The 25,269-nt window shown below is 39.1% G+C and overlaps 1 protein-coding gene across 4 annotated transcripts in view; it reads left to right on the top strand.

The window, feature by feature from the left end:
- Window positions 1-25,269, top strand: part of FBXL7 (F-box and leucine rich repeat protein 7) — a 310,120-nt gene that overhangs the window by 151,259 nt on the left and 133,592 nt on the right. For 3 of the 4 annotated variants that reach the window (XM_029965290.1, XM_029965291.1, XM_008922689.2), the window contains one exon: window positions 20,121-20,210. In XM_029965290.1, the coding sequence (XP_029821150.1) occupies window positions 20,121-20,210 (90 nt within the window). Of the gene's footprint in view, window positions 1-18,103; window positions 18,136-20,120; window positions 20,211-25,269 lie in introns of those variants that run through there. The other variant, XM_018086491.1, reaches the window with a different exon arrangement.

The following is a 25,269-nucleotide window of genomic DNA, read 5'->3' as shown; positions in this document are numbered from 1 at the left end:
GGAGACTGAGAGGAGACCTCATTGTGGTCTTCAACATCCTAATAAGGGGAGGCGAAGGAGCAGGTACTGATCTCTTCTCTCTGGTGAACAGTGACAGGACCTGAGGGAATGGCATGGAGCTTTGTCAGGGTAGATATAAGTTAGGTATTAGAAAAAGGTTTTTCACACAAAGGGTGGTTGAGCACTGGAACAGGCTCCCCATGGCAGTGGTCACAGCACCAAGCCTGAGAGAGTTCAAGAAGCATCTGGGACAATGCTCTAGGCACATGGTGTGATTCTTAGGGGTGGTCCTGTTCAGCACCAGGAGTTGGACTGATGATCCTCGTGCGTCCCTTTCAACCCAGAATATTATATAAAACATATGGAAAATGACACCCTAAAGTAGATATGACAGTATGCTCCTGGTGTGGCTGGGTCTTCAGAAATTTGTTCAAGCAGGTATTCAGACACTTTCTGCCGTGAGAAAATCAAGGTAAATATTTTGCTTGTTTTTAACAACAAATCATAATTTTTTTTTCTGCTTAGTTATGGCTTCTGTTAGAGGGTGCATGCATTGAGGCTTGCTTTTGTCATGACCTTTCTGCTTCTGTTGATATTCTTGTTCAAATCATCTATAGCTGGCACAGGACCCAAATCTTAAGTAGTCTTTCTAGGCTATTTAAAACCTCTGCTATTTGAGCTAACAGAGTCTGTGTTAAGTCCTGAGAGTAAGTTGTCCTTCCCAGGGATTTGCTTATTCCATTGCACAGTTGACTAAAATATCAAATATTGTCTAGAAATTGTGGTTGCCTCTCTTTTTTAATATGGTTTTGCCTGAAGGTGGCCAAGAAGGGCAATGACGTCCTGGCCTGTATGAAAGATAGTGTGGCCAGCAGGACCGGGGCAGGGATTGTCCCCCTGTGCTTAGTGCTGGTGAGGCCACACCTCAAATCTGGTGTTCAGTTCTGGTCTCCTCACTACAAGACAGACATGAAGGTGCTGGAGAAGGTCCAGAGAAGGGTGACAAGAGCTGCTGTGAAGGGTCTGGAGCACTAGTCTTATGAGAACCAGCTGAGGGAGCTGGGGTTGATCAGCCTGGGGAAAAGGAGGCTGAGGTGTGACCTCATCACTCTCTACAGCTGCCTGAAAGGAGGGCGAGTGTTGGTCTCTTCTCCCAGGTAATAAGTGACCGGATGAAAGATGACCTCAAGTTATGCCAGGGGAGGTTTAGATAGGATATTAGGAAAAATTTTTTCACAGAAGGAAATGCCCAGCATAGGAACAGGCTGCCCAAGGAAGTGGTAAGATACCATCCCTGGAGGTATTTAAAAGACACATAGATGTGGTGACTGGGGACATGGTTTAGTGGTGGGCTTGGCAGAGTTAGGTTCAGGGTTGGACTTGGTGACTTTAAAGGTCTTTTCCAATCTAAATAATTCTATGATTCTATGGTGATATGGATAACTACATGGACCCCAGTATTTACAAATACAGTGAAGAGCTCCATCTTACGTACGTTCTTCTGAAGGCAGTCAGACTAGTTAAAGGGAACAATTAGCATTCATTGTAACAGTTTTCTCTTCTGTACAGGTGTTCTTGGATAGCTTTTAATGCAAATAGTGTTACTGGGTTCCTAAAGGATGTGTAGACTGTGAAGTGTTAATAATACGACTTCTCACAATAATTGGCATATAGTAACCCAATTATGGTTTTAAAAAAGACTGCTTAAAAGTTGCTATCCTTTAATGAAACTATTGAACCTTTGAAATGAGAGAAATATAACCATATAGATTCTCTTCGTTAAAAATAAAATTTGACACTGGAATGCATAAAGGCATTGTGATTGGTTCTGAGTTTGTAAGCTGGGTGGGTAACATGTAACATTAAGCCTATACTGTAACCCATTATGAAGTCAGATTGTAGTTAAAACTTTCAATGTTTCTTTAAGAATTCTGACTCAAATCTAAGTACTAAGCAAAAGAAATATCTGGTAGCCAACCAATGCATGTCATTTATCAGTATATACGTAGCTACATACTTCTTTGATGGAAGGTGACTAAGAGAAGGAACTTTCTGAGATGGAACCTGTTGCCTCTACTGTACTGACACTAAGTGATGTAGGTTTTTGTATAAGCAGATGTGTTTCTCTGTTTACTTCAGCAGTGTACTGTCTTGCCTGCCACAGTAGCAAGTTAATAGTGGTCTTTGTTGGAAACACATTCCAGAAGGCTTATCTAGAATGCGGTGTACAGAAACAGGTGTTTGCTTGAGGTTATCAAGGCACCCTTTTTACCTCTTGCTTAGGTAGAATGGAAATTGCTGGCCTAATGACCTAGGAGTAGAGTTAGTATTGTTTTCAAACAGATGGAAAAAAAATAATCTGCTGTTATTAATTGTGACAGGAGTAGCTGAGTTCACAATGTGTACCAGCTTTCAAGGTGTACTTAATTGTGTTTTGAAGTCATTGCAGTCATATGAATTTTGACAACCTGCAGGCAGTAGGATTTTTGTGGAGAATTTTAGCCTCAACTTGTTAAAAATGTCTGTTTCTTCATAGTCAAAATAACTATGCATATAAGAACTTAAAATCTGATGTGTTGTATCAGATTAAATTTGAAATTTAGTGTTTGCTAGCCTGTCTTAGAGAAATACAATCTTGCCATGAGAAAAATTCATGCTGTATACAACAGAGAAACTTTTAAAAGCTTCCAAATTGCCATAAATTTTTGATTGAACGTCCAGTGTGCTTGACAATCCAACCTCACATCTTCCCTCTAAGGTACTTTGGAAACTGTTCAATTTAAGGTGTTCTCAAGCATAAAGTTTTTCATATATTTGAAGCACTACAAGGCTTGTGTACTATGATCAGGTATTCTTGAAAACGTGAGTAAGACTTAAGCATTTCAATTATTTTAGGTGCAGGTATTATTGCTGTTACTGGTTTGTGGGCTTTTTTTTTTTTGATTGTTAGGATTTGTTTGTTTGGGTGGTTTTTTGGTGCTTAGCTTTCAATTTTTACATGTGCAAGTATGTATCTTAGTTGACTAACTTAGAAGTTCAAGTTAATTTTATGGGGTTTTACCATAACACAGCCATATGAGACTTCACTTGACCTTGTGTTCTGTTGGCAACTCTTACACTTTTTTAAAAATTTGTGGGTTTTGTTTTGTTGGTTGTTTTGGTTTTTTGGTTTTTGTTGTTTTTTTTTTTTAAAGGCTGAATTGAAGTAAGTTTTGTAAAGGTAGAGAAGACCTTTGAAAATGGGCCAGAATGGCAATATTGATCTAAACCAGAACATATGTAGGAAATTGCTATTGGAGTACTTGGAGGAGATGGGAACTCTACCTTCCATGTTAGACTTCCTTTAAGACTGTTATGTTCAGGACTGTGAAACCAGAAACAGGTCTTGTCTCCCAGAGGTAGAACAGATGTTCTGGGCAGATGTGCTTGCTGCGTGCTTCTGGGGAGTCATCCTTGGTTCTTCTACAAATGTTCAGAGGGTTATAAATCACCTGTGAGTGAAAAAAAAGAAGACAACTGAAACTAGAAATTGGAATGCTTGATCCCAGGAATGAAGGTCTAAAATTATCTTTTATACCTGGAAGCAGAGGAGGTAATTCTATTTTAAAGCAAGAATTCTTTAAACTGTTATAATGTTCCTGGCCTTTCTTTGGTAATATCAGGAAAAAGTCACTTTCTAGGTAAAAAAAAATACCAAAACCATCCTGACCATCTTACTTGCTATTTTTTATCTTCCTGTTAGGCTTTACATTTGTGTTTACAGAAATATGGTGGCACGGCTACTCTCTGGACCTTTGTTCACAGGAGAAAGCAATTTGGAAGGACACCCTAATCATCCTTTCCTAATACTGGCTATACAGCTTTCATGTGCCTGAACTCAGTCAGCTATAATTTTCACTGTTCTTGGAAAATGTGAGTGGTTTTCCTACTCCTAGGTGTAGACCACCCCATTTAGCCTCATTTTAGGCATCTAATGATATGAAATGTTGTGTTCCTGGTAGATCAGGACTGCTTACAAAGTAGGCACTGGGTAATAGGGAAAGCACTCCTATGGAGCACATCAGCAGGCTTCTGTGTCTCTTGGTCTGCCTTGCTGTGAGCTTTGCTTCAAAAAGTGGTTGTTTAATTAAATACCAGGACTCTTGCCAAATTCCAGCATGATGTAATTAAAACATTCTCCACAGGCAAGGTCTGACCAAGCATTCGGTGTGGATCAGAAACCTGATGCACCCTGGGGATTGTGTTCTCCAGACGGTGGTGTTCTAGTTTGAACAGAGACCAAAAGGGGATGAATAGATGGGGAACAAATAAGTTCATCTGCAGAACTGTAAAGTTTTCAGTGAACTGAATCTTTTCCTGCATCTACACAAGCAGTAAGAAGCCATTTGCAAGAACACAGCTCAGTCATCCTTCAGTTACTGATATTTTTGTGAATTTTGACAATGTTGTTATGATCATAAGTCTGTCTAGTTCAGTGCACTGTATCAGTGCAGACTTGTTAAATCGAGAGTGACATGACCACCTACTTTATCCCCTTATTTTTACAACTTTTTTAAAGAATAAATCATTGTGGAAGATCACGTATCATGACCCTGCATTCCTTTGCAGGGATCCTGTTATATGTCACTTGGCAGTTTGTTTTACCCACTGTGGTGGGTACTTGATCAACTTGCAGAGATTTTACTCTCTGCTGTTCTTTTCAGCGAAAATTAGAAGATTAATTGCTTGCTCTTGCCAGGAATAGGAGAAATAGCTTTTCCTAGACTCTTCCAGAATTGAATCATTGGTTGGGTTGGTTGTTGCTGCTGCTGTTCTGCAGCAATAGAGTAAAATTTCAGTCCTGCAGAGTGTATCTTGTATGTTAAAAGAGTCAGATGGATATAGGAAAGGCAGATTTAAGGAAACAAATAGAATTTAATGCTAGTTGTCTTGATAAATATTTGCCTACCTACCAGTAGACTTCTGAGTCATGAAGAACTTCAGCTGAAAGGCTCGAAGTGGAAGGTATCTTTAAAAGGATTTCATTTCATGGGGAAAGTGCCTGGGGATGTTGCTAGGGAGTAGACGGAATGGAATACTGTGAAGGAAGAGATGTTTGGCTGTTTTCAGTTGGCAGGATGGGGTACATTAAGCAGTGAATAATCCCAAATGCAACAGTTGTACCTTCTTTGCATGAGGTACTGCTTGGGGATAGTTTTCATTGTCTTGATTTTTAAAGTGAATAGTGCACACAATGTGAGTTCTTGCCATAAGGTGTTTTTTATCAGAAGTGCCTATTTTGGAAAGGGAAACTGCCAAAGTGCTTGAAAAAGGTTGTTCTGTGCTGTTGTACACTGGTGGAGTGGGATAATGAAAACTGAGGTTGTGATTTATCCCTCTGAAATAAGGATAGTCTTACATAGTGAAAGGTCACCCTGGTGACACGTCGAGCTTTGTGTGATTGTTTCCTCAAAAAAAAAAAAAGTTCCTTTTCAAACAGGTATTTACTAATGGTTGTTACATGATTTTAAGATAAGAGAAAAGGAAAAGGGTATCATAGTACTCCTTTCTGGGAGGAACGGACTCTGCTTTTCTTCAGAGTCAGATATGATAACTGTGCCAGAAAGGTGTCTGCTCTTTGGCATTGTCAGCCAGAGCTTGAGGATGGATCAACTTTTCTGTCTGACTTAGAACAGCAGATGCATGCTCAGTATCCGTCTCTTCATTTGTGTGCCAAAACCACTTTGGCAAAGGTTCTTAAATACTTATGTATATTTTAAATGTTTTAGATATAAGATTTAAAATGTATTTTGTTATTTACGAGTGGACTTATTTACTGAAAAAGTTTGTTATTAATAAATGCCTCTATCTACAGCTTCAGATTTTGTCGTGATGCTTTCTGAAGTTGTGTTTTGTTACTATTGCTCGAATTAAACTGTTTTTTACTTCGGTGCAAGTATGCTGTATTGCCAAGGAATGTTGTGGATGGAGAAGTAACCATGAAGGAAGCTTGCTGTGAGGTGTTCACTGACATCTGAAATACAGATCATGAATTTCAAAGTAGTAATACTGGTTCAGTCGTTGCATTGTACACCTTCCATTTCTGAAGTGATTTTAAAAATGGACACAGTATTACATTTCTTGATTATATGTGTTTGTGTGTGCATTTATATACAGAAATGAGGTACCTCACTGAGTTTTTAAGTCAGCATGGATGTTCAGATAGCATTTATTCTTTTGGTTAAATTGTGAATTACTAGTTGTGCCATGCTGATCAGTTGCAGCAGGAATCTGTCTAAAACTAATTTCCCTATGGTAAGTTACTTTTGGTAGCTATTGATTTTTATTTTAGAGGTGTAGTATAACCATTTGGTAGTACAGATATCTGTTCCATACTGTTGGAAGCATAGGATGTTTTTTTCTTTCCTACCCAACATTTTACATATCTTTCTACTTGTTTTCTGACATAGACAAGTTTTTCTTGCATTCTTCACTTCCTTCCTTCCTTCCCATACAGACTGTCACTGTGTATGTTTTGAGCAAGTAACTTCTAATGAAGTTTTCTGCTTATTTCGCCAGAAGTCATGACAAGCAGTGGAAAAACAGGTGTGATGATTTTAAGCGTTTGTGCCTTCATTCAGGCCCTCTGGTAGTGGATGAACACACAGTTATTGGTGCAAGAGGAAAAATCAGCCTGTTTGGTTTAAAATGTCTCTGAAGTTGGCATGAGCTAACACAGCAGAACTTTGCACTGAGGCACTTACTGTGCAAGACTCTGATCTGCTCTGCTTTAGTTGTTGCAAGTATTGCTTACCACTGGTGCAGGTGAGGCAATAGCTGAGGGGAGGGTATTTGTAACACAGACTGCTGCTGTGCTGGGACCTGGTCTGGGGTACTCAGTGTGCTCCCTGGACAGAGTTACTGGGTTTGCTTCTTCCACGCTGATGTAGGACTGTGATGGTCCTTCTGCTACTGTAGCATTTGTACTTAGGTTCAGAAAAATGTTAACCTTCGATTTCCTTTAATGAAGGTAAGGAGTACCCTAGGAAATAATACATGAGAAATAATCACATGAGAAATCACTGCTTCAGTATTAGTTTCAGTATGGTGTTTAGTTTTGGAGAATTCAGCTTTAGTAAATGAGTGATTGGGTTTCAGTATTAATTGGCGATAATTCCTTGGCACGTGTAATTATTGTTTGCATTTCAATTCAATTATATTTTGCATTGCATACTGACGAACTGGTAGAGGAGCATCTCAAAACCTTCTGAAGGCCCTTTCTGTGTCAGAGCAATAGTTCAATTCGTAGACTTTACCCTGAAAAGCCTAGTGGAGAATGAGACAAATCGATAAAACTTCTAACTGTGTTGGACAAGCAGTACTGACTGCTCCTGTTGTCACAGTACAGATGGTTTCTGGAGACTAAGTTTTAAGAGAAGCAAGTCAGGTTCTTGGCATGGCATGGTGTATTTCTCAAACTGTAATTTTATAGTGGCATTCATTTAAAACATATGTTGGGAAAAAAAATCATATGAGCAGTTAGCAGCTCTCTTAAGTGTAGTTAGCAAAGGATAAGCTGTCCTTTTAAAAGGATATTGTGGAAATGAGCATTGGAGCAAACTTCCTGCACCTGTCTCTTTGACATCGACTGTGTTTTTATCTGATATGCAGCCGTGGACGTGCCAAGACCAGAGAGATGCAGGTGTTTCCCTCTGGCTCATGTAAACTACATGCTTCCCTGGAAGTAAAATGCAGCTTTTATTGCCTACAACTACAAAAGTAGATGCTTACTAGTTAAGGAAGTGCTTGGGTATGATAGGTGCCAAATGGCACTAGACAAGATTTTTCAAAGAGGAGGAAGCTTGAGGTAATGCACAACTGTTGTGAGTTCCTGGGACATAACTTGTCTGCTCCATTCTCTGCTTCTGCATACCAAAGTCCAGACTTGCTCTGTCTGCTAGCAAAAATGTACTTATGTGGTTGTAAATTTTATTAAACTTAGTTGCTAGAAATCATCAGACAGGTTGGAGCAAATGCAGGAAAATGCAAAATAAATTCTAAATGGATAATTTGTTGAACATCACTATGCCACACTTGAAAGACACTTGGAGAATGTTTCTTGTCAGACAGATTGTGGTCAAGGAGTTGGCGTAGTTCTCACAGAAATGAGTTAGTGGTGATGACTGCTTTCAGCAAAATGAAGCTAACCACAGAGATTGAAAGAACTGGAAAAAGTTGAGTTGCATTGTTTAATGGCAGAAGTATTCACTGATGGTTGGCTACTCTTGCCTAACAGGTTTGCCATAAAGGCTGCTGTTCTAGGCATTGCTTAATTTAATTTGGTTCATCAGGCCACATCTTTCAAAGTCAGTAGCAATAAGCAAGCCAATTGGGCCATCTCCCTTCATTGCACTGCATAGGTAGCTTAGCTGGCTTTAGGGTGATACAAAAGCCATTAAGATGACAAATTGAGTGGAAGTTTATGCAAGGAGAGAACCAGAAGGAGCTTGTAGGTAGTGTACTTAGACCTCATCCTGTTGACCACAGAGCCTGGTCTGCATTTACAATTAGCCTCAGGCCAGCTGACAGCCCCATTTGGATTTCTGGTTCCATTGTCATGTTACCAACCTAATCCTTGACAGCAGGGTTTTTCTACAGTAAGGTGTCTCTTCTGTGATCGTTGCTGTTACATTGCCGTAGGCAATTGTACCACTTTATGTGCTCTCTTTCAACTTTTAACAATTACTTCAGTTATTACAAAGCTTAATAATGATTGAATAGTTGGTTGGGGTTTTTTTGTTGGAAAAAACATCTCTAAAAGGATCTGTGTTTCTTTGGTGTGGCTTCTGTTAGGTTTTTACCTGTACCGATTAATTAAAACATATGTGTAAAAGTGGGATCAAGAAGCGGAGATGATTTACTGAGCTTGCACTGAGTGTTTTAGGGTGCTCACGCGACACTGTAGTAAGAGTGGTGAAAATTTGGTGTCAATTGACAGAATATTAATGCAATCATCATGTCTTCATCTGCCCTCCCTTCTGTAAAGGTAATGAGTTGGGTCAGAGGAAGAAACTGAGCATGAAGAAATGAACGTGGCAAGAATTGGTTTGATGCAGGGCAGGATGATTTGAAGCTGGAGACTGCCTGCACCACTGCTGAGGAAGGGAGTAATGGCCCTGGGAGGCAGGGGATCTGTCATGGGACCCTGGGCTGTGGGCAGGTGGGGGAGGCCCAAGGGGAAGGGGAGCAGGCATGGACAGATGGGGCTGACAGTGCCCTCCAGTCCATCCTGGTAGTGACTTTTCCCTGGTATGCTTTTCAGTTCCCAGAAACCATCCAGACAAGAACATTGTGAGCAAGAGATTGTTTTGAACTGTCATGGGTAATGGTCACTGACATATACCCATTGTGTTTCAGTTGCTTCTGCTCTCTTTACCTCTGCTGCAGATGTACTCTAGTTTCAGTACTTTTTTTTCTTTAATGAGGTACTAATACCAAATACTAAAAGAATTAGTTATACCTAAGACCAGAATTATTTCTTGTTTGTTCTACAGGAAAGAAAGGTGGCTGAAGCATGTCTTTTCACAAAGATATTAGATAAAATACTTTTGGAATCTGTGACATTTTGATTTTTTCTTCAGAATTCCTCAGTTCAATCTAAGCTTTACAGATATACTTCAGAAGGGATTTTTAAATCATCAGACTATAACCAAACAATCTTTATGCCAGTGGCACACATACTACTAAATAGTGAGAATGGAAAACATTTCAAAATTAAATGCTGAATAATCAGTGTAATCCCACAAAATCAGTGTAATCCCACAATTTTTCAAAGTCTCCGTTTACTTGCATCCTTGAGTCAGCCACTTCCCTTTTCCCCTTTCCACCTCCCTGTATCCATCTGTAAAGAAAAGCTGGAAGTGACTGTGCTTATCTAAACGAGTAAAGTGATCCTTGTCTGGTTTTCCTTAGCTGCCAGATTCTTTTGTTCTTCTTTACTTAAAGAAGTCATCTTAGGCTTTCAGATCTGTATTATCACGTGAAAGATATTTATATTGCTTTTCACAGTGTACATTGATACTTGCATACTTTGTATGATGTCTTGATAAAGGTATTTCACTTCCACACTCTAACTTAACCATCTGTCAATATTCAAACTTAAAATTTGGGAGCTATTGTGAGGTTGGTTATTGTTACATAGTACTATGTACATAGTTACTATGTACTACACTAAAAGAGCATCCGCCTCCAACTGTGGGTTCCTTCTGCTTCCACTGTACCTAATTTAGCACCTATACAGTTACAGGAAGAAACTGTTTGATTTCCTGATGGAGTTACTTTTTTAAATCAGATCTGCAATGTATGCTATGCCTTGTGCCAATTTAGTATCAGACTAGGACAGTAAAACACCTTTAGTAGAAAATTCTGTGTGAATATTTGCAGCACGGTAGCCAAACTTTGCTAGATTTCAGATAATAGCGTCAAAAGTAGGCTGTGGGAATACTGATACCATGGGAGAGGTTTTGGCACATGCAGAAACTTCTATTTGAGTGGAAAGATTTCTGTAAAAATCTAGACATGAGTCAAGCTTGGCAGAAGTCATACCTATTGCTTTCATGCTCTGTGCTGCTGCTGTGCTTGTTTTGGTGAATTGGAGAATTTGCCTTCACTTGTTAGCCTCTTCCAAATGGTGTTCTCCAAACCAGTCATGCAAAGAACAAAGTCCACAAGGTAGGCTAAGAGCAGGAACCAGTGAAAGCTTAACCAGCCAGGGAAAGGTCTGGTGAAGTTAACAGAGTAGTGTGTAGTAGGATTGCAGTAGAAGAGGTGGAGGTGGGGAGAAGAGATGAAAGTTGGCTCTTGAATAGGGGTTGGGAGCTGGGGAGTAGATTGTGACCAGGACTTGTTTTGAATCCTCCTCATGGATGAGCAAGACTGTGTAATTTTGCTTTTAGACTTTCTTTTGGTTGGAGAGAGGAGACTTGACTGAGGACTAAAAACTGTTCAAGAAAAGGTTCCGCAAAGCCCTGCAGTTACATCTTTAAGTGCTGATTAAAACTCCATCTGTGAGATTGATCATGTCTTATGAGCTGTAAGCAGGATAGCTGGGCCGTGATGCTAGAATATTCACAACTACTTTTGACTGTGAACACAGGAATCTTGGTGCAAGTACTGGATGCATTTGTAATAAATGGATGAAAATTATCATTGAGAATACTGTAGCTTTTGTGCTTTAAGTGAAATGAGCAGTTAAATTGATAGTTTAATGTTAACCTTTTTTGTTCAGATGTTGGAACTAGTTGTGAAAATCTAAATAGAGATCTTTAGAGTTAATGGTATTATTGTAGAAGACAAGCATGTATTTGGCGGTTTTGATTTTGGACAGTATGCTACTATATAATGAAATTCAGATTTCTACCAAATACCTGGTGCACTCCAGTGCAACAGCAGGTTTTGCAGCTGCTTCAGAATCTGTACTGGAGTTTATGCTCTCAGGCTACCTCTGTCCTTTGGCATGGCCCATGTGATGATGTGCAAATGAAGTCTCTACCAGTTTATGTTGGGTATTGACCTGAATAGCCACTGGCTTTTCTAAATATAAAGGATTAGCATATTGTTTAAATTACAGTGGAACTGGGGAAAAACAAATTTGAAGCGGCCATTAGTGGAGAACTTGGCAATGAAGTGACATTCTCAGAGAAAGTATAAGGCCAGGAAAAGGATTTTGTTTTGACTCAATTGTGTTTATTAATTTCTTATGTTGGTTTAATAATAATTTTTTACTATCAGATTAAAATAGTTAAGGTTAGATTATTTATATATATATTATATATATATATAAAATAACACTAAGGGAGTGTTTCTGACTGAACATTAGAACATTGTATCTTGAATAAATGTGCCTTTTAAAACATGTTGGTGATTGGAAGATAATTTATAATGAAAAGCCCAATATTTAATGAATGTAATGGTCTCTAAGAAAATTCTGTCATTGGTAGGAAGGCTAAACTTTTATTTCCCTGTTTCTTAGTCAAAGTAGAGCACTACAGAGTAGGAACCACTTTTGGAGTACAGGCTAAACCATTTCAGTGAAAGATAGTATTTTAGTACTTATACCTGCTAGTCCAGTTAAGTAATAAAGAAGATGTTACAAATTTTTTGTCTTGTTTTCTCACTTTGAGTTCAAGTGAGAAAGGTACTTGCATTCTTCCCTTCTCAGGCAGCATTAGTTAAATAATACTTACCTCCTAAAGAGTTCATAGGCTTTTATCAGCGTGTTAGATGTAGAGCAAAGTTTGGCTGCCAAGTGAGATGGTGCTAAGTTTGGCTGCAAATTAGCATTACCTTCTGGCATGCAGGCTGCTTAGTACGTTTCAGAGAGGCCCTGTACCAAAGTAGTTTGACACGATTGCTTCTTTATAAACTCAGTAGTGGTATGTGCTGTTTGTCCCTCTGTATTTTGAAATGCTTTTATAAGGAGAGATGTACTGTCTTCAAAAATGATGGTGACTTTAGTTGTCCCAGTTAACAGTTCTTGGTTAACAAGCCTCATCAGTCAGAGCTGAAGTTCTCTAGAAAAGGAATTGATGTTATCATCTGTTACATGGAGGCAAAAGAGTGAGACATAAAATATGTACCCTGCCTCTTTTTAGTTATTAGATTAGATGAGTCCACTTGAAGATTTCATTAAATAAATCCTTTAGCCAGTTTGAACTTGTAGTGAGTTATTTAGCACAAAGATGTGAGTTACGGATGTCCTGACTACAAACCCAGTAGGCTTCTAGCAAGGCACAGCAACTAGAATCTATGCCTGTGTGAACAATTTTACTTAAACTTCACTATTTTAATCCAGCCTTTCTGAATAGTCTTGCCTTGCTAGTAATAAATATCATTCTGCTAATGGTTCTGAAAAATTTGAGCTGACATCTGCACTTTTATGTATCTTCTTCAAATTCAAACCTTTTACAGTATAGTGGATAAACCATTTTCTTGCTAGCTGCAGAACTTCCACAGTCAGATTTACATCAGAATTAAATAATGCTTATTGCCCTCAGTGTTATAGCTTCACCTTTCAGGTGGCTTGTTGCATCTTGTAACAAATGAAAAGAGTAGTGCCTACTCACCCGTGGCTGAGAGGGTCAGCTGTGCCTTGGCTGGGGGCCATTGGAGCTGACTGGTTCCTGCACCCAGTACAAATTCCTAAAACAAATAAAAAATTAGTAAGGTGACTGACTCCCTAGAAGAGATACTTTAGTATCTTAGCCTGTTAGGTATTGCAGGAGGTTTTGTAGTGCACTGTGGTGCTTGAAAAGTTGAAACAGGTACTGACTGGAAGAACAACAAAGGTCACACAAGCGAATTTGGCCAGAGTTGAAATTTAGCTTAAAACTTACAGAAATGTTGCAGAACTAAGTGTACTATTTCATAGCTAAGTTATGCCAAATTTCACAGCCAAATTTCACAATCCTGGAAGCTGAAGTTGGGGTTTAAAAATAAAAAAAAAAATAATGTAAAATGCTTGTGGAGATTTCACTTGTGAAAGTTTTAGGAAATATTGTCCCAAAGGGAACAATATCTGCAAACTCTTCAAACTTCAGTATACTTCCTGTGAAACATTCAGTTTATTTCCTTTCCTTGGGGTTGGAAATTGTGCAGATTGCTGTTGCTATATCATATCCTGACAAATGTTGGGTGGAATGAAATTTAGAGTCTGTGTGTTATGTTGACACATTTTAATTTGATTTGGAAAAAACCCTAAAATCTCTTGAGAACCCTACTCCTAAGATTTTAGAGCAGAAGGTCAATGTGAATTTGTAAATGAGCATATTTCATCCTGAAAGCAGATCAGTGAGTGACAGTGCTTGTAGGTAGGTAACTTCAATGCTGAAACAGTGATAGTTTGCTCAGCAGTTTAGAATGAATAGGTGGAAACGAGTTTTATGACATATAATTTCCATTGGTACGAATATAAAGTCCAAGGAGAATGATTGTCCAAAGTGTGTAGTCCAACTTCACTTTCACTTTGGATAAATGAATTAATTTATTGCATTGCTAAAGAATGCCATATATCCACAAAGGCTAAGGCTTGCAGTGGGCTGTTGATTTCCATGGGGATACTTGGAAACACGCTAGGAGTTTGCAGTCTCTGAAGGTGCAGATTGAAAAGAGATACACTTGAGGTTTTGGAGACTTGGACCAGCATAATGCATGTCATGGAAACAAGAGAAGGAAAAGAGATTTTTCTTTCCTTTTGCATGATCCCTGATGCTTTGAGGTTTGGACTGCTTTTTTTCTGGATCTCTTCTTGATGTAGTTGGCATATATTTGATTTAAAAAAGAGCTTGTCTGAGGATATAAAAGAGAAAGAGTAATGATCATCTGGTAGGAAAGCCATGAACATATGCCCTTTCATGTTGAGAAGTTTAATTTGAATAATGTCATTTGTATAAAAATTGATGGCTTAAATAAACAAAATTTTCAGATTTTTTTACTTCAAAGTCATTGCAGTATAACACTTTTGGACAGTTAAAAAGATTAATGGCTATTATTCTGGACTTAATTGCTTTTTGTTCTTTTTTTTCTTAATGATTGTTTTGTTTTTCTGTTTTGGCATTTTGTCTGATGTTTCACTTCAGCATGGCAAACAATACATTTGGTCCCATTATCCATTAACTCCTGAAGTACCTGTCACTGCTTGCTGAAGGCAGGTGTCATCACATTAAAACTTGCTGTCGAGAGTAATACTGCAGTTATTTTCCAGGGTAGCATGTAAGAACCAATGTCAGGTCAGCCTGTTTGTGTGAGATCTTAGAAGGGTTTGTAAAATATGGTCCAAAAATACCCCTACACCAGAATCCAAGAGCAAATGTGCTGCAAAAAAACTAGTAAAATTTTTCCACAGCAAGTGAAAGGGTCAACCCTGAAATTGTGTGGGATCTGCTGTTCCGACTGGATCCCTACAAATCCATGGGGCCCGATGGGATTCATCCAAGAATCCTCAAAGAGCTAGCTGGTTTTGTTGCGAAACCTCTCTTGACCCTTTTTGAGAGATCTTGGGAATCTGGAGAGGTCCCAGCTGACTGGAAGCTGGCAAATACTGTCCCAATTTTCAAGAAGAGCAAGAAGGAGGACCCAGGAAACTACAGGCCTGTCAGTCTCACTTCAGTGCCTGGTAAAGTTATGGAGAAGATTATTCTGGGAAGTGTTGAAAAACACCTGAAAGACAACAGAGTCATTGGTCACAGCCAGCATGGCTTCATGAGAGGAAAGTCCTGCATATCCAACCTGGTTTTCTTCTATGACAAGGTAACCCACCTAGCTGATCAAGGGAAGCCAGTTGATATAATCTTTTTGGATTTCATTAAAGCTTTCAATACTGTCTCTCACAGGATCCTTCTGGACAAGCTGTCCAGTACACAGCTGGATAAACACATCACGTGGTGGGTGAGCAACTGGTGTGCAGGTCGAGCACAGAGGACAGTAGTGAATGGGGTAAAATCAGACTGGTGACCTGTCACTAGTGGGGTTCCACAGGGCTCCATCTCAGGCCCTGTGCTCTTCAACATCTTCATAAATAACTTGGACGCAGAACTGAAAGGGATACTAAGCAAGTTTGCAGACAACACAAAACTGGGAGGAGCTGTTGTCTTCCTTGAAGGCAGAGAAGCCCTGCAGAGAGACCTTGACAAATCAGAGGGTTGGGCAATCAGCAACCATATGAAGTTCAACAAGGGAAGGTGCTGGATTCTGCACCTGGAGTGGGGCAACCCTGGTTGTACGTATAGGCTGGGGAACGAGAGATGCTGGAAAGCAGTGCCATGGAAAGGGCCCTGGGGGTCCTGGTCAACAGCTAGTTGGATATGAGTCAGCAGTGCCCTGGCAGCCAGGAGGGCCAATTGTGTCCTGGGGGGCATCAGGCAAAGCATCGCCAGCCGGTTGAAGGAGGGGATTGTCCCGCTCTGCTCTGCACTGGGGCAGACTCACCTTGGATATTTTGTGCAGTTTTGGGCACCACAATATAAGAAAGATATTAAGCTATTGGAGAGTGTCCAAAAGGAGGGCAATAGAGAAGGTGAAGGGCCTTGAGGGGAAGCTGTATGAGGAGCTTCTGAGGTCACTTGGTTCATTCCGCCTGGAGAAGAGGAGACTGAGGGGAGACCTCATTGCAGTCTACTACTTCCTCAGGAGGGAAAGAGGAGGGGTAGACACTGATCTCTGCAGTGACCTGTGACAGGACCTGAGGGAATGGCCTGAAGTTGTGTCAGGTGAGGTTTGGATATTAGAAAGAGATTCTTCACCTGAAGGGTGGTTGGGCACTGGAATAGGCTCACTAGGGAAATAGTCACAGCACCAAGCCTGACAGAGTTGAAGAAGCGTTTGGAAGATACTCTCAGGCACATGGTTTGACTCTTGTGGATGGTCTTGTAGAGGGCCAGGAGTTGGATTTGATGATCCTTGTGGGTCCCTTCCAACTCAGCATATTCTGTGATTCTGTGACTCGCTGCTGGGACACATTTTCATCTGTCATATAGGTCAGTGAGCCTTGTGTATCTTATGACTTGCATCACATAACTCAAGCAGTTTCTATTTATGCTGGCTGGAAATGCAGTAAATGAGGAAAACAACAAAATGCACCAGAAGAGGTGGCAGTCATACAGTCAGAAACACTGTCTGAAATATGCTTTGCATATGTGCTTCTGAAAATGGTTTCTCACTCTCATACAATTGTAGCCTGTGTTTTCCCAGGTAAGTTTAAATTGCATTGATAATGTCCTGACTGACTTGTGATAGCTTTGACACTTGACAGTGAATATGACTGGCAGAATCCAGTTTGCTCTTCATGAGTTCACGCTGTTTCCTTTCCAGTATTTATCAACTGCTTCTATTTGACTAAGATTCCTTGTATGTTCTGTCTTACTTCTGTCCTGCAAGTTTTGACAGCCTGAAATATATTGATAGAGGTGTTTCATGCTCTAGTTTAGTATGCCTTTGAAATAAAGATTATAACTTTCTATACAAGCAGCAGTGAAAAGCTGTTGCTTTATTTCAGCAATATTGAAATGGGGAGTAAGACCATCCAGTTCCATGCACAACCTTCTGGTGGTGTTTCATTAGTTAGTACATAGCATCTCTTTTATTATCATAGGTATTTATTCTGTTCTCGTAGCAAAACTGAAGACACAAATGCTTTTAGAAAACAAAGCTAATATTTTAGTCAGTATAGCCATCTGTGATAAAAAGAAAATGTAACGCATTATTTTAATAGTCATGACTCAAAAGAGACAAGCTAGATTTAATAAGACTATAGGGCTATTGAGTAGAAAGACATCTATGGCTAAAAATCTTCCATGGGCTACAAAGGTGGAGACAATGTTCAGGGAAAGTATCTGTTATATGCTTATCTTATTCTAACTTTCTTTCCAGCAGGATCAAAATATGATCTGTAGGAAATAGTATACTGGATTGGATGGCTGGACTCTTGTTCCTATGACTATTGTAAGACTTTGGCACTAGTAGATGGAAAAAAAAAAATCCATACTCTTGCTTCTTCAGAAGCGGGTCAGAGACATGATCTGAATTGCAACTGTGCAGCTGTGTGATCTTTGCTCATGTTATGCAGTACATGCTGCCTTCACTCCCAGTGTAAATTATGGTGTATTCTAGGAAAACTGTGCCATATCTGCCTACTACCATAGTGCAGTTTCCTTTCTTTTGGATTGCAGCTTCTGGATTAGAAATAGAGAACTGTTGACTGTATGAGGGAAAAATCTAGATATAATTGCAGTAAGAACTGTACCCAACCAAAATAGTAACCACTGTGGGTTTTTTTTCCTTAATGTTTTTACTTCTTGCAATGAGTTAAAATATTTTAAACTCCAAGTAGATTTAAATGGTAAATATCTGGACATATCTGGAATTTCACAGTTTCTACAGAAGTGTGCACTTGTAAATATGTTACTACTAGGTGTACTGGCAATTAGCAGCCTACAGTGGGTGAAATATTTCTGTTGTGCTCTTGGAGACTTGCTTATATGTGGAGTAAATAGAACTACTATTGATGTTAGTAGCAGGGGGAGATTTGGAGCCTGGGAAACATTCACTTTGTAAAAAAAACCTATGCCACAGATGGGCAACTAGCAACTCTGCTGTTATTTGGTATCCTTCACTTCCTTTCCCCTTCCCCCCCCCCCAAAAAAAAGATAATTTCTTTTTTAGAGGAAATCCTGTTTATTGGCTTTGAGGACATAATTTTTTCCAGTTACTCTTTTTTGTTTTCTTTTCTTTCTATTAATGTGTTAGGGAGGGCTGACTCCTTGGAATTTTGTTTCCTGCCTCTGCAGTTGCTGGTAGTGGCAATACCATCTAAATATCTTTCTTATCAGTAATGGTTTGATTATCAGCTGTTGCAGATGTTTCATGTTCTCTGGCCTCTTCTTGGGAAAGATCATTTTACATCTATCCTTTTCTCATCTGCCTTTCTTCTACCACAAACCTAGTTGTTTTTGCTGGATAGCTGTTTTTGGGGCAGTAATTCCTATGAAGACCACAGTCCATTACTCCAACTCATGTCACAGCTTGAGAGCAACTGAAGTGATATTTTAGAGGCACTGCTGCTTGGTTTTGCTTAACTTCTTAAAAGAATGTAAAAAGCAGTTAGCGAATCTCTGAAAATACACTTTTTTCTTTCTTTTCACTCCACCCAGCTACTAGCTTTAGCCATTTATTTTTTTTACTTACTTCTGGCCATTTTAATATCCTTTCTCTACAATTCAATTCACAATCATCTCTCAAATGTGAGCATGTTAACTTAAGCAACTTTATGTGGAGAATGATTCTCTAGGGCTGGCTGACGGATTAAGTGGCAGTACCTTGGTTGTGAAGCAACCTACATTTGCACATTCTCCAGTCGTTTCCCATTAAAACTTAAATCCTTGTTCTGTTGTGGCACCTTTAAAAAGCAGACCTCTCCCTTACATCTAAATGTTCTGAAAACCAGGCATACTGTATGCCAGAACCCTAAGGAATGCTTGATTGAAATAACAGATCAGAAAAGTCTCTTGCTAACATTCCTATGATTATAGGTTTACTCAAGTGACAGAAACATGGTGTCAGCTTGCTTTCTGCATACAGCCTAATTTTGGTCCAAAAGCTAGCATAGCTCTTAACGACTTCACTGATGCAGTGTCTGTGGCAATAGATAACTTATTAAAAGGTAACAATATTCACTGCATTTCCTCTCTCTAGAATTATCTTGTGTGTTGCTGATTGGGTGGTTGGTCTGGTTCCTGCTGCAGAGTAGAATGTATTCCTTGTTAGTAATCACTGAGATTGAGAAGAATGAGTGAAGGGAAACAGAAGTGACTCCTTCTTAGATCCTCACAGGTAAACAAAAAGACAGTTTTGGTTTAGCCAACTCTGTTCTTCTATAGTATCTATCTTGGTTAATATTCTCTTCATATTTGGATTTCTTTCGTTGGTAACTTGTACCTGGTTTGACATGTGACATATAGGTCTGAGCTCATTGATGTAGGAAATGCAGGGGAAGAAAAAAGAAAGAAAATAAGAGAGAAAACTTCCATGGGTTATGATGTGCAGTTAAAAAACCCCCACAATTAGTTAGAAGTTAGTTAGTATTGAAATGGTGTATTACATCAAGCAGTGAGCATGGTGCAGGAGAAAATAACAGATACCTTTCTTTCATTTTCCTGTGACCAAGTGACTTGAATAGATGATGTGAATACATAACTCTAAACTCATTTAACTCATTATGAACTTAACCATTTGTTCTGATCTGTGTTAGAGGTATTTGAATGAGTAAACTGAATGTGAAAGTTCCCTTAATGCTGTTAATCACAAACTTTTCATTTACAATGGAGCTTAGCAAATAAGTAATAAGAGCCTCTTTGGCACAGGAGGCTATTTGCAGCCTTAATACATGTGAAGATACGTGTGCTAGAAGTTATAGTGCAGTTAACTCCTACCCCGGTGTGTACAAAATGAACATGAGCTGCTTTAAACACAGTTTAAAGCTTCCTGGAACTGTTCCAGGTTCAGATATTGAAGGTCTTTCTATTTCACTGTTGATACTCATGTTTGTTCTCTCTCCCTCCCACCCTCTACACCTCCTTCTCCCTTTGCAGGCAAGGGCAGCTCAAGCATCTCATCCGACGTGAGTTCAAGTACGGATCACACACCCACCAAAGCCCAGAAGAATGCAGCTACCAGTGAAGGTAGGCAGCTGGTATTCATTACCCAGGTCAGGCTTCCCAACAGAATCTTTGTAGTTTTCAGAAGAGGAACCCCTCCTCCTCATTCCTTTTCTGTACACTACCATTGGTCCACTAGAAATTTAAAAACACTTCTTCCTTTAAACAGTTTTCACTCCTACCTGCTGTAGTTTCTGATTTAAACTTGTGACAAAAGATTTAAGATACTTCTGTGGAGTCCAAATGTAGAGAGTTGAGAGTAATTTTGCATGTCACTTTTTCAGCAAAGGCTGAAAGATTTTATATGATCTGATTTTGCAGTTAATTTTTTTAGAATATTCTTAATGGAAGCTTTTTAACATACATTCTAGGTCAATTATCACTCTCTTCTTTTCATACTGTGAGCACCATGAAAATGTGAGTTGTTTGACCCAAGTTTTTCAAAAGTGTATCTATAGACATGAAGAGCTGACGAAGCTTTAATTAGATCAACGTACCTCACCTACAGTTATTGGAGTATGTCATCACCCATGACTAGATTTTTAATGTCTGGGGGAAGGAGATATCTTCCGTGTCAGTACAATGTTGTACTAACTGGCCTATAAACAGAGAAATGCTGATTCTTCCTTGCTGCCTTCCTATATGTGGATGGGTATGCTCTGTTAAATAGAACTCTTTGGGCCTTAGTTTTCACAAGTGTGTCTTCTAAGGAAATCGTTATATATAGTTTAATGAGGTAAACTGAAAGGATTTTTTTTAATATTGTACAATTATGAGCCTTAACTAATATTTCTGCTCGACTCTGTCATAATGATTTTGTTATACTTGATTGTTTTCAAGTAATAATTCTGATTTCTTACAATTCTCTCACTAAAAATTAAGTTACAAGATGATTGTTCTCAGTCTACCTTTATTTCTTATGGCTAAAAGAAATCATAGACTGTTGAGTAGTTCTACTTTGGCAAGTCTGACTATGACTATAGAATCTGTTCAGCAAAAGCAGTTCATGTAAGTAATAAATGACCACATATAAATCATCAGATATCTGGTATCTGGGAATCATGAGAGATACTGGTTTAGAATGTCTGCTTTTCAGTGCAGGCAATACATTTAACAATAAATAAATAAACAGTCAACAATGTTGAGTAGTAGACTTCATGATTCTCTAAGCCTTAGATTCAAAAGTTTTGAGGTACCTGAAAAAGGTGAATTACCAAGACACAAAATAAAGTTAGGAAATGTATTCTCTGCATGACAGGCAGGAATGAAAAAGAAAAGAAACTACAAAGGATTAGTAGAAACTCTAAGTCAGTATATAACAATTGCTTTAAATTTTTCTTTTACTTCAGTCTGTAAAGCATGTTTTTTTCCTTACTTTCAAATCAGATAATGCAAAATAATCCTTTATTAATCTCTAAGATTTCTGTTCCTAATGTAGCCCATTGTAGACCCAGTGGATACTAGTGTTGACCCTGAAATCTTCACCACTGGTTTGTAGCTGATTAATTCATTAGTGAGGGAGGCTTTAATGCAGACCAGCAGATGCTGTAGTGGAGATGTTTTTATGAGTTCTCATGCAGATTCAGGAAGAGTTCAGAGCAGTGGAATTGTGTATTCTATACTTGGAGGCAATTTCAGATGTGAGCCTAATATTTCTGTGCCCTAGAAGACTGGGATTTGGTAAACACTAACTTTGACAACAGCAGAAGTAGCTTCTTCCTCAACCAGTGCTACTATTACTTTCCTACAATTTTTTTTTCTCTTGAGGAATTACTGATGCAGATCAGTTTAACATAAATTACCTTAATATGAATTGCTGCATAATCTGGCAGATATTTTGAATGTCATTACCAGGGAGCATAAGAACTCTGTAAAGGCAAGTGGGACCAGAGACATGGAGGTAGTTTTGGGGGGAAACTGGCACTGTTGAAACCAGTGCTGTTACTGTAAAGCACACTTATCAACTGTTATATGTCTGGTTTTTTTTTACTAATGCTACCTCTTTTCCCCATGTACAGTAGACTTATGCTGAAGGAGGATTCAGCTGATCGGAAAGACTCATACCTTCTGCAAGATGACTAGAGTTCTGTGCTTACAAGACTGAATGCTTTAGTACTGTTCAGTTATAGAGTAATGCCAGCTAAGTACAAGAGTCTGATTGTGTTAGATGCTGTACAAGCAGTGACACTTACGTATTTTGGGGTGTTTGCTCAACATTGTTTTAACTGTTAGCTAAATTTACCTATTCCAGTCTAGTATTGGCTTGCCATAATACAGTAGTATCTGCCTGCCTCAAAGATTGGTAAATGTATCTTGCCTTTCACCATGAGACTGGTTTACTGCAGGGACAGAATGCTTCAATTCTCTCTATACTGCAAATTCATAGCACTGTGTGCTGTCGTATGATCCTATGAATACGCCATGTGTTGTATGTGGTGAGCTGTGTGTGTCGTAGCTATGGAGTGGAAAGGACTGTGAAACACTGCGGGTGAACTCTTCTTCACCTACATTGTCATGGGAAATGATCCTAATCGAACAAGTGGCAGACAACTTCTTTGCATCCTTTGAATTTCTGTTACCAACTGAATTTCTAAGTGCCCAGCTCTGTGAAGAGCATAGAATTTGTTTGGGGCTGAAGGCCTTTCACAGCAAAGTAGGAGCTTTCAGGTTTTCAAACAGACCTAATTCCTTCCAGTTCTGCACAGCTTGTCTTATGTTTCTGTAAGACAGTTGACACAACACTTGTTGAAGCTGAATCAATGGAATGCCTTGAAAGAACTAGAAAGGAAATTTGTGGGACTGATTCATACAAGCTCTGTGGTACTCTACAGCAGAGAAGCAGTTGTGTAAAGTACTACTTAGGCAAGTACAGATTCCCAAGGACTGCAAAAAGATGGCAAGCAGGACTCTTATTTGAAAGAGCAAACAATTTCAGGGAAGTATCTGACAACAGGTGTTATCTTGCCATCACTTCAGGCAATCAAATGAACCACGCTCTTCATCTTGACTACTGTAACCATGTTATTTGTCAAGTTTCAGTGCTGTGGTGTTTCTCTATGGAATGGGTGCCAGAAATGAGTAACAAGATGCTTGAAGTGGCTTATTTATTCTTCTGGTCTTAGATATGCTGTTAAGGCCACATTAGTTAAATTTCTTGGTGAGAATGGGAAGTGTAATTATGACCAAAATAATGGTACCCCAGTTCACACTGTGGATTAAGAGCATCTGTAGAGTTGTGTAATATTTTGTGTTTCAAAGAGACAAAATGTTTGTCATGCTATGAAATGTGCCTGGGTGAACTGCACATCCTTCAACAGAGAAAGACAGTACGTGTTAGTATCCTTAGCCAAACAAGCTTCACTCAGTGATGCATTGGAGGGGTAACTACTACTCGGTCTCTGTTGCGTAGAGAAAAGCAAACAATACCTGGCAGACCATGCAAACTTTTGCGATATCAATGATGCGCTTGAGAGGGGTGCGAAGGTGAGGCTGTACTGGTGCTGAAACTGGAACCCAGTTGCTCTTGTGGTGGCCCTCCCTTTGTGTAGGCTTGCTCCAGTTTGCTCTTCTTGTACCCTCACTTCAGTGAAGGACAGGTGGCAAAAACCATGTCTGGTACTCTCTGTAAATCACATAGTAAGGACTGTAGAGACTGTTTGTCTGCACCTTGACGTGGAAGCATGTGGGTGTGCATGCACACTGATGCCTCCACACTGTCTCCTCTTCTGAGGATACATTTTTCTTTAACGTTGAATATATACCCTGCCTTTTACTTCTTTTCCAGTCTTGGACATAGTCTGCAATTCTTTACCCTATCAATCAATTATAGTTAGAAACTTGAGAACACATGAGTTTTTGCTACCCCCCATTGCTCTTCTGGCAAGTGAAAGACTAAATGGATTTTTGTGGGCCATTTAAATGCAATTTGCTAGACACAGTCTCAGCTGGAATATTATTGTCTAGAACTTGATTTAGAAGATTAGACTAAATGACTGTTTTTGTATGGGCTTACCTTGATCAGGGAGTTTTCTTCTAACGCTTACCTGCAGGGCGTGGAATGTTATGTCCAAGCTGAATGCTTCATATTAATTTGACTGACTGTTTTTCAAATAAAAAATCAATCCTGTTTGCACTTCATGTGATTACTGCTGTTAAGCAGTAATCCAGAGGCAGCTTTAAACTGAGAGCTCATGTATGAGCTTCATGTATAAGTTCTAATTTATTTCTCAGTTGCTGTAAAATCAAATTGAAGTATTAGGCCTGAAACAAAACACTGTTTTAGCAGAGCAGCTCAGTGCGGAAATACCTCTGAATATACCCCGTTAAATATTTGTATTTTGAATTTTGCACAAATACAGTGAAGCCAGCTGCTGTATTCTGATGAAGTTAAAACTTTATCTACTTTTAGTGATGTTGACTATTAGGGGCCTTCAAAAGTAAGTATTTTACTTGTTCTCTGTCTGCAGTACTCTGAAATTCTAGAATACACTGCAATATATATTTAGTGTGGAGATCAAATGCATTTGTTTTGGCAGTACCTGTCTGTATGCATCTCAAGAGGAGAGGTATTTCTTCTGCAGTTTAGGTGTGTACTAGAAAAGTCCCCCACTCTCACAGTTGTATCCTCCTTTCTGTTTTGTTTGGGCTTTTTAGTGATTCTGGTGGACTTGATGGTGCTGGGTTTATGGTTGGACTTAATGATTGTAAGGGTCTTTTCCAACCTAAATGATTCTATGATTCTTGGAGAAGCAGAACCTATAGCCTGGCAGGAATAATTATGTTCATTAGGAACCATTCCCTCCATTAAATCAGTTGGGGGCAACTGTATGAAAAATGTAGCACTTTGAAACTATGTAATGCTTTAATTACACACGTAAAAATGCTACTTTATACCCTGTGCAAGATGATACTTGGCTAAGGTTGGTCAAGCTGTGTTTCTGTGGCCGTCAGCCATCCTTTTATTGCGGGACCTAGCCAATGAAGCATCTATAGAGAAAAATTACTTTTTCCAGAAAAAAATTGACTTCTGTATCAGAAATCATTTATCACTGCTCTACTTTGGAATATATATTTCCTGAACACA

Source organism: Manacus vitellinus, unplaced genomic scaffold (genome assembly GCF_001715985.3).
Source record: "Manacus vitellinus isolate BGI_N305 unplaced genomic scaffold, ASM171598v3 scaffold_96_pilon, whole genome shotgun sequence".
NCBI lineage: Eukaryota > Metazoa > Chordata > Aves > Passeriformes > Pipridae > Manacus > Manacus vitellinus.
Note: the sequence above shows the minus strand (reverse complement) of the source record. Positions and strands in the feature narration are given on the sequence as shown.